Raw genomic sequence first — 13,500 nt, 5'->3', positions numbered from 1 at the left:
TAATTTCTCCTTTCTTGGAGAAATGTGAGGGTCTAAAATTATGTTTTTGTTTTTACTCTTTTTAAGCCATACTTAATTGACCTCTGACTATTCTGAAATCAAATCTATTCTACAGAGAATTCTACTGCACAGCATGAACACAATGTTGGAATGAAAAGGCCATGCACATGGTGCCTTATTTTGCTGGATGGATGTATTTGCCAAATGAGATGAGGTTGTTGGCTGTGCATTCTCAGCTAGCAGGGTCCTCATCAGCAAGAAATGATTGCTAGGGTCATGATGCAGTTGCTTTTCTGGAAACGACTATTTTTCCATTTCTGTTCATTCCTCAGTATGCAGGATGTCATGCTGATCTCTACAGCCCATGAATGACTAAAACCATGTTCTTATACACAGGATTCCTGGTGTACCTTGTGTGGCCCCATGTTTTGAATAGCAGACCTTCTGTGCTATAGAATATGAGAAAATTATAACAATTATAGAACATTTTTAATTTTAAAAGAGAAAGTATGGGTATCAGCACTTACACACTCTGTTGGTTTTCTACTGTTAGACATAATATTGCCCTCCTGTAACCTTGTTTCCACCAGTCTATGGAGTCTTCACTTTTGTTTTGTTTTGTGTATGTTCTTGTGGCCTGTGTACCACTGATGCGGGTGATGTGCTAAAGGCTCCCATCAATTTCTAATGCCTCCTGCGGGAGTGGTTATAATGTGTGTACTGCAAGCTCACAACATACCGAACATGGTGCATAATGACTGATTTTAGACCTTCTCATTCTGTGGATTTTCTGTGTATACTTTTTTCTTCCTTTGTCCCCTTGTGGGTGTTGTACTATTGATTTCCCAAGATGGATTGAAATTATAATCAACATTGTTTGGTTTGTTTTAGTGGATAGGTTTGTTTGTTTGTTTATTTGTTTTCCTTATCAGATCGGACCAGTCAGTGGACCTATCCTTTGTAACACTGAAGGTTTGAACGTAGCAGCCTAACTGAACCAAGCTAATGTGTTGTACAGTGTTTTGATGGTAAAGTAGTGATGCTTGACAGTATTGGCACTTAAAAAGGTTTATTTATCCAACTAAAAGGTGACCTAAAAATAATTATTTTTAACCCCAGCGGATATCTTCTGTGAAATATCACTTACGTATAGTCCTAAACCACAGTGGTTTTAAATGGTAAGTCTTAGTTCAAGGTGCAGTTTCATAGAGATAGAGATTAACTCTACTCTGGGAAAAGGTAATGTTATATAATTGTATCATTATTATCTGAAAAGATATTTTAATACATCCCACTTTGATAAAAAAATAAGTAAGTCTATGCACAAAGTACTTTATACTGCTGCACAGGTGGGCTCTTAAAAAGTTAAAATCCCAACAGACTTTTACAAGTCAAGCTCAGCAAATGTCTATTTTCTCTCCTAATTTACATTTCTATGCTAGTGATATAGTATGAGCGAGATATGCTATATTTTACTTACTATAGTTTTGATAATATTCAAATGACTAATAGCCATCCAATTTTGCATTGTACTCCTCGAGAAATGCTAGCATAAAGGTTAGAACAGAGACAAGTAGATGTGGTCCATAGGAGTTATAAATGGTTGCCTTTTCCTCTTGTGTATATGGTACTGATATATCCCATTGCTTTGGAAGTCATCAGCTCTTGCAAATGTATTTTGTCAAATAAAGAACAATTATTTTCCTGTTGTTTAACTCAAATGTTTAAATGCCAAATGTTTACAAGCTTAATGTTAATTGGAGTGTTCCTTGTACTGTAAATAGAGGTTGAGTGGTAAATCTGTTGGAATCAAAACAGGAAATACATTAAATATGGTGTTTGTCAACTGCGGCTGTGTGGCTTTTTGTAGAACGTGCTCCTTGTAGAACATGTGAAAGTGTAGGAATCTTGCTGAAAGGGGGGGAATGCAAGGGGTCAACAAATAAACTAATTGATTAAAAAGCCGAAATAAGCTTGTGCTTTTTTGATAACATACATTCATTTCTAATAATTCAATATTCTCAGTGATTGTAGGGATAATGATAGTAATCCTCCTGTGGGGGCAACAACTGAAGCAGACTGATGCTGAGAGGTATAAACCATGGCTTCTGAGCTACAATGAATTGCTTTGTCAAGACTAGTCGGTCTGCAACTTACACATATATTGTACCAAAGTGCATTTGCAGTTTAAAAGGAACACTTCCATCCCGCTCACAAATGTAATGGGATATTTCCAACAATGGATTTACTACGACGGTCATGGACAAGTTTGCAGTGTTATGCAATTGCAAGTGACTGAGTGGGATAACAAGGTTTTTTTTTCAACCGTGTCCTCTGTTTATAGGTACTTGATTTTTAAACCTGATTACATAATTTAGTTTACATGTTTACTTTAATTTCACAAAATCGGCTATATTATAGTTTATTGAGGGAGTTGTGAAGAAAAACATCCTCCACTATTTGCCTTTATCCATTTGATTTGTCCATGCACAGTAATTCATTAATTTATGGACTATCAGAAGTGATCTCCTGCTTTCACAGAATTTTCTCAGTTCAGTATTGGATAGACTTTTTGTCCAGGTCAGATCCATTCACTGTTGCCCTGTCTCCTGCCCTTATGTCTGTGAGAGTTAAGATGTTTAGAGGACGACAACAATGATTTACAACCATGAATGCTTAAAGTCTAGTGAGTGAAGACATCCAGGATATCAAAGGATATTAAACGCTTAAACAGCAACCCTGTCTCACAGGAGGGGTATACTACTAAACAAAATATGTGGTATGTTCAGCCTAAAGCCCGAGGTGTTTATTGTCACATTTGACAAGCCAGGGCAAAAGTTCATGGCAATTGTCTTGTTGCTTGTCATTTTGTTTACGGTTTAAAGTGAATAATTGACCATTTTTACACAACATTCAAATTTAGAAGTTCAAGAGAAAAAAGTCCACCAGCAATGTTCACTTCTGTCAAATTTGATCACACTTCAGGTTTTATGTTCAACAAACAACTAATCAACCTTCATAGAAAGAGAAAGATGCATGATTTTTCACATTTTAGAAACCTCAACGTTCCCTTCTTCCTTCTCAATCAGGATAAGTATATCTGCCCATCCAGAAATGTGTCATTTCAATGGTTGTTTACTAGGCACTGTCCTGCTAGACACAACGAATGGACATAATCACGTACTCTTATAGCATTGGGGAGTGGAAATGTCAGCTATGTTAGTGCTACATGTAGGTCATAATTGCTCAGCATCAGAAATTCTTACCCTCAAACAATCCACAACAAAATGACAAAACATAAACAGTAGGCTCCAGGAAGCAATTTGGTGAGTTGAATGTTTGTTATTTCTACAAAAATAAACGTTTTCATTCATTCGTATGTAAAACAATTAACAGTTTCTATCTAAAACTGGTAATTATGTACATCTTTAGTCTTTGATCTGTGTGCAGTTTTGATTTTGTAGTGAGATGAATTTCATGTCCCGTGACACAGCAGAACGAGCCCCGTCATCGGCAGCTTGCCATGTTTCTCTTGTTCCCTTCTTCTCATCATCATCCCTCCCTGGCCTCTCCTTGTGCCACAATAACTCTGGTGCCAGTGCCACACCTCCGCCTCAGTGGTTCACACCATTCACGTCTGCATTCTCTGTCTTTGTGTTCTTCTCCACGTCACCTGTAAAAAAAACACACACACATTGAGCCAGGGATTGAGATCTTAAAAGAGGCTCTTAAATGTGGCCTATTAAAATCTAAACACACCTTAAAATTATGTTGTTATGTTGGTTACCTTTTACCATACACAGAAATAAATCAGCTTTGGATCACAGATAGAGACAAATCACTGGCCTTCTGCCAATTCAACCATTGAACTTGAAAATGAAGGCAGGCATCTTCTCACAAAGATAAATAGCTACAGTATACTTTCTAATTTACAATAATTTTTCTAATGAATTTTACTAATGTATTGATTTGTATCTATTTCCAATAAATTATTCCAAACTAGCTACATCTGTGGGTGCTTCCAGACTGTAAACACATATTCATTCTGGTGTTGTCCTCCAAAATAAATGTCCTGTTCTCTGTCTGTACCCTAGCTCTGGTTACGTAAAAACTCATGCTCCAATATGTCTCTGCACTCACATTAGACATCAATTTTGCTTTGAAGCCCCGTCAAGTCTTTCCCTTGACATCATCTTATTGTGACTCCTAGAGTGAGTGTCCTAGAGTTTGGTGGGGTACCTGTCGACTGGGCACTGTAAATCCGCCAGCAGTACAGGAGCAAGAGATATGAGCTAAGGCCCAGGATGCTGAAGATGACTCCACACACCATGAAGCTGTAACTCCCCTGACTGTGCATCACCTGCAGAGGGAAGAGGACAGAAATCAGCACCAATGGTAAGTCAGGCGATGACTACATGTACTGTCTGACTATGGCAAAGGCTTTATACACTGAGTACAGAAGTGCTCAGTAGTTACTTACAGATCCCACAAGCAGCTGGAGAAACATCTCACCCATGCTGGCACTGGTAACTAGCAAAGTGGTGGCACAACCTTTACAGGAGAACAACACAAATAAGAGACCTTTCTCAATTGCTCCTCTATGATAATATTACAGTAAACCAAAGCAGGCTAAATAAACCTCATAAATGCCGAGAGACCCTGTCTTGATTGATCAGTGAAAAAGAAAATTGTGGCAGTGTCCTATTGTGAGACCCTGTGGAATTAACTGACTTGGTAGGCAAACATGCAGCTACTACTAGGACTAATACAATACAAGTCCAGCTGCCATCTCTAACTGTGTTCTTAAAATCACAATGATCATTTCTGCGATGGTGACATACTCGGAGGCTATACCTCTGTAGTTGAGAATGTCAACACTTTCCGAGGCTATACCTCTGTAGTTGAGCATGTCAACACTTTCCAAGGCTATACCTCTGTAGTTGAGCATGTCAACACTTTCCAAGGCTATACCTCTGTAGTTCAGCATGTCCTCAGTGAAAGCCAGCATGCTGGGATAGACACTGCTGATGAAAAGGCCTAGTACCAGGGTGCCTATAAACAGGAACGCAGGGCTGGTGTACAGCATGAGAAGCATCAATAAGGTGCACATGATTCCTATCTGCAGGGAAGACATGATGGAGAGAGGGAGCAAGAGAGAGCAGAAAGATGGAAAGAAAGAGAGAGAGAGAGTGAGAGAATGTGCAAAGGAAAACAAGAGAGGAGGAAAAAGATGTTGTCATAACAATAGAAGCCCATGCATCTTTCAGGCATCTCAGAGAGGGATAGGCACCTCTGAAATGTGAGAGGATAGCGTGTTCTATGATATCACTGATGCGTCTGAAGTGACACTCCTCCACAACAAAAAATGGTGTGTCAGTGCTGAGCGATGCTGCTGGACCTGAAGAGCCGTGCCCGCCACGGTGATGTGCTACAACGTGCCAGCTGCCAACCGAGCATGACACCGTAGCACAATGGTACCCGTTAAGACTCAGACACACCTACATCAAACATGCCATATAACGCAACAGGATGGGGATGTTTGTTTTTGATTATTTACTTTTGTTTGTAGAAGTTGGGTGTTTTTTACTGTGCACTGTGCAGTCAGTTTGTGTACACTGAGGACCTACCTGGTTGACGGTGAGTTGGCGACTGGCCGGAATGCGGTATGACAGGGGTATGGCTGCCAGTCGGCCAGCTGTGATGGCTGCCCAAAAGACACTGGTCAGATAACCAGCCGTTTTATGAGGCAGAGACATGGGTTCAGCCACAGCATACGAGTACACAAACCCCTCATAGGCACCCTAATGGAAACATAATCAATATTGATTCATTTCTTAATTAGCATTAATACAAATGCATTAAATAGAAATGCAACAATGTTAAATGTCTTAATGTCTTCAACACACTTAAAACATATTGAAGGTGCATGAAGCTTTGTTTGATGAAGCTTAGTCAGTCTCAGTTAAAGGTGCCATGTGTAAAAATTGAGGTATTAGCATGCTAAATTACTAGCCACAGCCCGACAGGTGTCATAATACCAGTTTCTGCCATGGGAGGCGGTATGCAGGCAACATAACCGCCAGCCAAACTGCAATACACGAATAACTCTCACGGCTTGTGGGCGTACTTGAACCAAAGAGTATACGCCTGTCGGGCTGTGGCTGTTTGTTTGAAAATCAACCGAAGTGACGTATCCCCGCTATTGCTGATACAACCTTTAAACAACCTTGTAGGAAGTTGCCCACTTGCTGTGTACACTGAAAACATATAACAGGATATCTGTATAAAGTATAAGGAAAAAGGTGTAAGGTTTCCATCCAACTTTGAATGTGACCTCATGTGGAAATGTTTGAGATAAGCATTATATCCTCTAAGTTGAATGAGAAATGTATTTGCTAGAGGGGGGAGGACTAACGCTCACTAAAGATTAGAATAATAGTTAAATGTGATTAAAAATATTAGGAACAGGTTTAATCACATTAGATAAATTGAAGGTTTTGAACTCTAAGCTGTTCTCAACTACCCCCTTGATTTTCACATTTTTTATTCACATAAGCCAGCGAATGAGCACACCGATTCACATTTACTTTATCCCCACTGTCATGAATGATCTTAAAATGCAAATTACATTACATTACATTACATTACATTTGGCTGACGCTTTTTAACCAAAGCGACTAACATGGTAAAATGATTTGGATGTAAATTCAGCAAATGACTGCAAGGTTTAAAATAGATACCAAATTGTACTGGACCCTGCACTGTTGATCAAATGCCTGTGATGTACAATTGAGTGAGGTAACCCACATGGATGAATGTCTGTAACACAGGGTTATCACTATTCAACTATTATGCCGTTTTCTGCAAATAGCTTTTAAGGTGTTATCTGTAAAATGTGATCAACAGTAAGAAGCCTATACTCATAAAAGTTTCAGCAGTTTGTGACACAAAAACAATCTAATATTGAAGCTTCTATTAGTACCGGTAATATGCTTGCAGTCTCTTACCACAATGCCATCTGAAAAGAACAGCACCATCCCTGCCAGGACATGGATGCCGACAAACCCCAGCGGCTGTCCAGTTAGGTCTCCATAACGACAGCAGCTAAACAGGCTGGAGTTATCTGCATTAGAAATTCTATGATTACATTACTGAACTTGTTTGCAGGCATTTTGTCTCAAATACACAAGGATACCATTCATCAGATTATTCACTCACTCAACACACACACACACACACACACACACACACACACACCTCCCAGAAGCAGCCAATGGTTCAGAAGAAGTCCGATTGTATGGTTAAAGCTTATCACAATTTCTGACTTTTCCCAGTCCTATTTTACAGTGACCCGGTCATGCTAATCCTTATGTTTCAGCGCAGCGAGATAACAGAACTGTGGGCTGAGCCATTACCTAAGCTGCTCTGGGATGGGGTGGTTGTTAAGGCGGAAGAGCCCTGGGCCCTCATGGCCAACTCGTCTCTCTCCAGCAGACGAGTTCTAGCCCCGGAACCGCAGGCTATCAGTCTCTCTCTGTACATGAGCACAAACACAGCTATCGGAACAGGCAGCTGGAAGGGAGAGGCAAATGGAGGGAGTGTGAGTGATCAGCTTTGTAACGGTAGAACTAGGCTAAAGATAAGTGTGTGTTCTTTGGAATACAAAACATTTATGTTTGTGGTTTTCAACTTTGTTCTAGCACACATTTTTGATGGATATTTTATGAACAGAAAAAAAATGTATTTTGTTTCCAAGATAAAGCATGATAAAGCACAAACTGCACAGATGATAGGCTGATATATGACACCATAGTGGAATGTGTTGTGGTTACTTTAGTGTTAGTTGAAAAGAAGAAGGAATGTCCACACAATGGAGTAGTGTGTCCAATTGAATATTGGGAGTTACCCCAGTGTGTGCAGACATTCATTATTTTTTAATCTTAAAGGAAATTATGGGAATTAATGGGAATTTACAGGAATTAACTGGGAGTTTTTTGTAATTCCTACTGTTTCATATACAGACATTAACATTTTGTTTCGTAATAAGTAATATGATTTGTTTGTTCGTATTTTCGTTTAGCTTAGCATACAAAGATAGCTAACATGCTAGCGGGAATCCCATTCTCTGCCTATGGTTTACTAGCGTGCTAAGCTAGCGACACTGAAACCACTGAACTGCCCAAGATACACCACGCCACTCAACAACAAAATCCAATTGGTTGGAACATTGACTGACAATCAGTTTGTTCTGTTAGAATCCCAGAAAATGGTAAAACATATAATGACACAACATACCACCCCAACCCAACCTTATAGATTATGTAAATTATATATAAATTGTCAAGCTTAATCAGACAGATTAATCGTCCCATTACAGTTTATGCAAAATGACGTACACCCATTTGAATGAGGACAAAAGTGAAGACAAGCCCATAATTGGGTAACTCTGTTTGCAAACTTCCCCCAGTTTCACACCAGTTATTCCCACATGAGATGACATTTTCACTGGGAATTGATTTTCCCCATGCACATGAACGCATCATAGGTTTCCTTTATGTCTAGTAGCCTATGCTGATTGCTGTGTGCATGGGATTGACGCCTGTGCAGGGTAGAAATTTGACTAAAATTGCATTAAATCAGGTTGTTTTAACTAATATTATGCTGCAAGATGGGGTTTTGTCCATTACATTTAAGTTCCCTGTTATAGACTAACTTGCCATATTAAAAATTCCCAGTTTATTCCCATTAATTCCCGTTAATTTCCGTATATTCCCGTTAATTCCCATGGGAAGTTTCCAACTTTGAAAATTCCCGGAATTTTGCAACCCTAACTAGGAATAAGACTTGCATAGCCTTGTTTGACTATGCAAACCTCAACGGAATCATCATCCTTATCATTAGCAATACTACACAGCTGCTTCATGGGTTCAAGCCAACAGAGAATTGCTGAATTGTTATTCAAATGATGCTACTGCCAAGCCAGTAGTGCAAAGACTGATCATATGACACTGGGTCAAATAACATCCACTACTGATTCTGACCAAATGCTCTCTGAACCCAAGCCTTGTCCTTATATTATTGAGGAAAACAAAATGCATGGGTCTCACATTGATCAGTGCCATTATCCAGAAAGCATAGGAGACATTGGTGACCACCTCCCCCTCAGTGTGAAATGGGAACTGGGACACGTGAGTACGGATGCCGTTCAGCGTGTTCCTCATGTGGCGCATTGTGTTGTTGGTTTTGATGTTGATTGTGCCATTGAACAGCATACAGGGTGTCTCAGACAAGAACGGGTCAGCAATCAGAGGACTCAGCAATGCCCCCAGTCCAACAAAGAAGTGGAGTATCTGCAGGACGATCCAAGGACAGATCACAATTGCACTATTGACTGGGTCTTTATCAAGCTGGCTGTATGTTATGATACAAAATTATAATTCATCCTTTGACAAAATAAATACTAAGACTGCCCTAGGGTATGTTATCAGCAACTGCATTGGCAGCCCTTTCTAGTTGGATGAACCACTCTTGAAACAAACTCTTGAAGAGAAAGGTATCTGTTATGTTCTATACTGAGACTCATTAAAGAGGAGTGGATTCCTATGTTGGCTAAGTCATTTCTAAGCAAAACAACATCACATCACTGAAACAGTCTCCTTGCAGAACTTAAAAGTCATTCACTTTTTCTTTTTTTATCAGCAAGCTTTGAAAAATCTCATAATTACTATACCCAAGGGTTTTAACACTTTAAAGCTAGTCTCTAATCATGGGAAACTAGCCACAGAAAGGACAGGGGGAGGCGAGAGGAGGACCTGCTGACCTGAAGGAATATGGTGGAGTCTTTCTGGTAAAGCTTAACCAGCTGAAAGTTGGCTATGGTGTCGATGATACCCATGGCCATTCCGGCCACTGCCATGGCGACAGCCAGTGCCAGCACCCTGTGACAGAGGGGAATCATGGCGAAGACCACCGAGATGACCAGGGTGCACACAGCCAGTGCTGACAACGAGCATCTCAGTCTGCAATCCAAGAATAAAGGAGCATAAAGAGGGGTCCACTCTCCCAAAGACAAAATGGGTGTACAACTAAACAAGCCACTACTGGTATCACTCAAATAGCAATGCTGAATATCAATGCTCAATACTGGATATCAAGAGAGATAGCAGATAAGCTTTGACATTGTCTTGACCTGTACTCTGCACAATGACAAATAATTAAAGTTAAATCTACAGTCTAATCACATCGCATTCCATATCAGAGAGTTTGTGGAGTACTGTCAGTCATGGGCAGTATTTCAATTATATGTATTTAAAATACGTATTTAATTACTTTAGCGTATTTTGTCATTTGTATTTTGCAGGATTGGAAAAACTCAAATGTAGTTTGTAACAAAATACTTTGAGGGATTGTATTTGAGTATTTCAACTACTTAAATACTTCTCAAATAAGCCAAAATGTCATCACTCAATTAAATACTACCATTCTATAACCATGACAATAGGCAATGCTTATCATAAAGCCAAAGGCCAGAATCTTGGTGAATCTGGTTTTAAGAATTGGCTGGGTGCCTGGAGATATCCTTTGGGCAATTCCCTATATTCAACTGTAAAGCTGACCTAAACATTTCATTACCTTTTTGGAAGAAAAGCATGAAATGTTTACCCATTTTCCATTTTTCTTACTGTGGTATGCCACATTGTGACCAACTTAAAAGTGTAAGATCCAACTTTCTTCTATTACGATCCCCTCTGAACATGTGTAAAGTTGAAAAAAAATGAAAAGAAAAGTCAATTGTGGGAGCCAAAATGGTCAACTTTATCACCCTTCTGTAAGGACAACATGGGGTGTAAACTGAATTTGTTTGTTTATGTCAATTTTTGTCACCCTGTAGACAACTTAAAGCCCCTTAGAACCCTTTAGAACATGTCAGGAAGTTGAAAGAAATTAAAAAAGTAACTAGGAGCTTCAATTGTCAGGTGTGTTATGTGCTACAAGACTAAAATTTGAAAACGATAAGATACTGAGGGAGAATATTAGGACCACGGCCTTTGACCCCAACTTGAGTATCTAATAGCTGAGTATCTCTTACTACAGGACAGTATTAAAACTTGGATTTGACATGAGGATTTATGTAAAGAGTAACATCCGCTGTGGTGTCCTGATATGCAGAAATAACGGAGGAGACGGAGACAAAGACCTCCCGGAGTGGAATTCTCTCCCAAGTTAATTAATTCCGTATATTGGGACACCTTATAGGTTGTTATTCTGTTTATCCCCCATGTTGCCAGTAGGCATGCATTTATAGCACAAGAAGGGACATGTAGTTCAGTTTAAAAAGAGGCCGACCTGTTCAATTTTTTGTACTTCTTTAATTGGTTATGGAAAATGATGGTGCGTAGTTTGCTTTGTTACAGTTGATTCCACTTTTGCGAAGCCTGCTTGTCAGTTCAATCATTGTTTACATTGATATGGGATGGTGATTACATTTTTTACCAGATCTACTTCATAGGTGCCCCAATGTACAGAATTTATAGCCCCCTGCCAGCCAATCAAAAATAGTATTTCTTGTCTCTTGGGGATACATTGTCAATAATATTCCATGTTAGTATACCATGATTATTGTGTGGGTATTTTTGTATTTCCAAATTACTAATTACTTGTATTTTAATTAAATACATTTTTCACATCAGTATTTTGTATTTTATTTTGTTACATTTCATGAGCCAGTATTTGTAATTTGTAACAAAATAGTTTTTGATGTATTTGTGGCCACCTCTGAGTACTGTGAATACCATTTCAGTGACTCCCTGTGTGACATTACATGGAATGTATGCATCAGCATACACAAGTAAAATTGGCAACCATGCATCATAGATATGAAACAACCAGATATTTCTAGTCTGACAGATTTTCACACAACCTGCTCTACTCTTGTGAATGCCCTTGTTGAGACCTCTAGTATGAACTACCTCATTCTTTATCAGAGGGGTTGTTGATTTGAGTCCTAAATAAGCAGGTAGAGCAAACAGAAAACGACACGTTTGGAAAAGAAATTTGAAATATCAGTATGTCTACAGATAGCAATAGGTTGGAAAAGGACACAGTGAAAGAGAGATACAGTTTACTTTTACAGTCTTGGCCACAAAATATTTAACTGTTGACATTCATCAATAAAAGATGGACAAAATCACACAAGCCTAGAAAAGGATATAAGCATAGGACAGGTAAGATCAATGGTATATTTGAGTAACCATAACAGAGAAAATTAGAGGAATGTATCTTGTTAAGGAAGGTTTTCTACCATTACCTAATAGCTCTGGGCTCTGCAAAGGGTCCGAGCAATTTGGATGACACAGAATTGAACTGAATTTGTTGTAGTAGTACAATATCTTTAAGATTAAAAGTGGATAAATTATTCTGGTATTCCAGATAAAACTAATTAGGCTCCAAATAGGTGATGCTAAGTCTGTGAGATATGAATGCCCCTCTCAGGGGGGAAAACATCTTCATGTCTGAGAAGGCTCCAGGCAGACAGGCAGTCTCTGATTGAAGAGCTTGTGTCTATTAATGAGCACATGACCTCCTGATAAGTGAACCAACACATTTTGATTTTAACTGTAAACACGAGTGAAAAGGAACTTCAATAGGACAAAAATTAGCACGAAGACACTATATTTTTCATCCAAGAGCGCAAGAACCGTGAAGAGATGAAGTAGGCCTCTACGTGTTTTTCAAGTCCCGACATGATATCTAGACCTCAGAAACCTCACTGACGATTCAGCTGAATCAGGGGAGTAGTTAATTTAGGGTAGACTTCCAATGTCACCTGAAACTTACTGTAAGTAGCCTATCTGCCGCAAACTGACAGTCAGCTAAAGCCAATTACCATCAAGGCGCTTGCGCACCCATCTCTCCTTGAAAAGTATGAGATTATGATGCTCGTATTGTCACATTCGCTGACACACATCTGTAGCCTACTCACGATTTATTGAAGAAGCCACCGATTGAGCTGCCAACAAAGAGGAATAACTGCTGAGCAAAGAAGACCCAGGTAATCTCCTGTAGGCTTGAATGCGTTTGACAGCGCAGGTCCAGGATGGTCGGACCTAGAAATGCCACGCATAACCCAAAGCTGAAGAACGCACTCCAGTAAGTTAGAGTGTATTGCCAGTTGTTTTTGAACAGACTCCATACCCGTGAGTCCATACACTGCATTGTTGTAAAACTTTGTTTTAAAATTCAAACGCGTTTCCGGTCATTCGATTTTCATGGTTTTGGCGGTGAGGCTGGGTAATACGCGTTTACATCGACTCAGTTAGGCTTGCCTCGAGATGGAAATCTTAAGTTTCCATAGGCTACACAAGAAATGCGCTACTATTGGCAGTTTAGGTGATGGGTAGATGGGCCCTCCCATTCCCTTTCCCTGGTGACGTTTATTTTGTATTTGTATCAACTAGAATATTCATTAACGTAATGTCCACACCCTTACAGATGCAATAA

The 13,500-nt window shown here is 39.4% G+C and overlaps 1 protein-coding gene across 2 annotated transcripts; it reads right to left on the bottom strand.

Annotated features, from left to right (window-relative positions):
• Positions 1 to 2,813: 2,813 nt before the first annotated feature.
• Positions 2,814 to 13,344, bottom strand: mfsd4aa (major facilitator superfamily domain containing 4Aa). Of its 2 annotated transcripts, XM_048255101.1 has the most exons (10): positions 12,983 to 13,344; positions 9,821 to 10,019; positions 9,108 to 9,350; positions 7,416 to 7,572; positions 7,008 to 7,123; positions 5,628 to 5,801; positions 4,972 to 5,119; positions 4,481 to 4,551; positions 4,240 to 4,360; positions 2,814 to 3,673 (listed from the first exon to the last, which is right to left on the bottom strand). In XM_048255101.1, exons 1-10 carry the CDS (start codon positions 13,213 to 13,215, stop codon positions 3,615 to 3,617), a joined length of 1,521 nt encoding a protein of 506 aa, XP_048111058.1. In that variant the 5' UTR covers positions 13,216 to 13,344; the 3' UTR covers positions 2,814 to 3,614. The 2 variants fall into 2 exon arrangements, with proteins under 2 accessions (XP_048111058.1, XP_048111059.1); XM_048255102.1 differs by lacking the exon at positions 9,108 to 9,350.
• Between the last annotated feature and the right edge of the window lie 156 nt (positions 13,345 to 13,500).

This window comes from Alosa alosa, chromosome 10 (assembly GCF_017589495.1).
Source record: "Alosa alosa isolate M-15738 ecotype Scorff River chromosome 10, AALO_Geno_1.1, whole genome shotgun sequence".
In the NCBI taxonomy this organism is placed as follows: domain Eukaryota; kingdom Metazoa; phylum Chordata; class Actinopteri; order Clupeiformes; family Clupeidae; genus Alosa; species Alosa alosa.
Note: the sequence above shows the minus strand (reverse complement) of the source record. Positions and strands in the feature narration are given on the sequence as shown.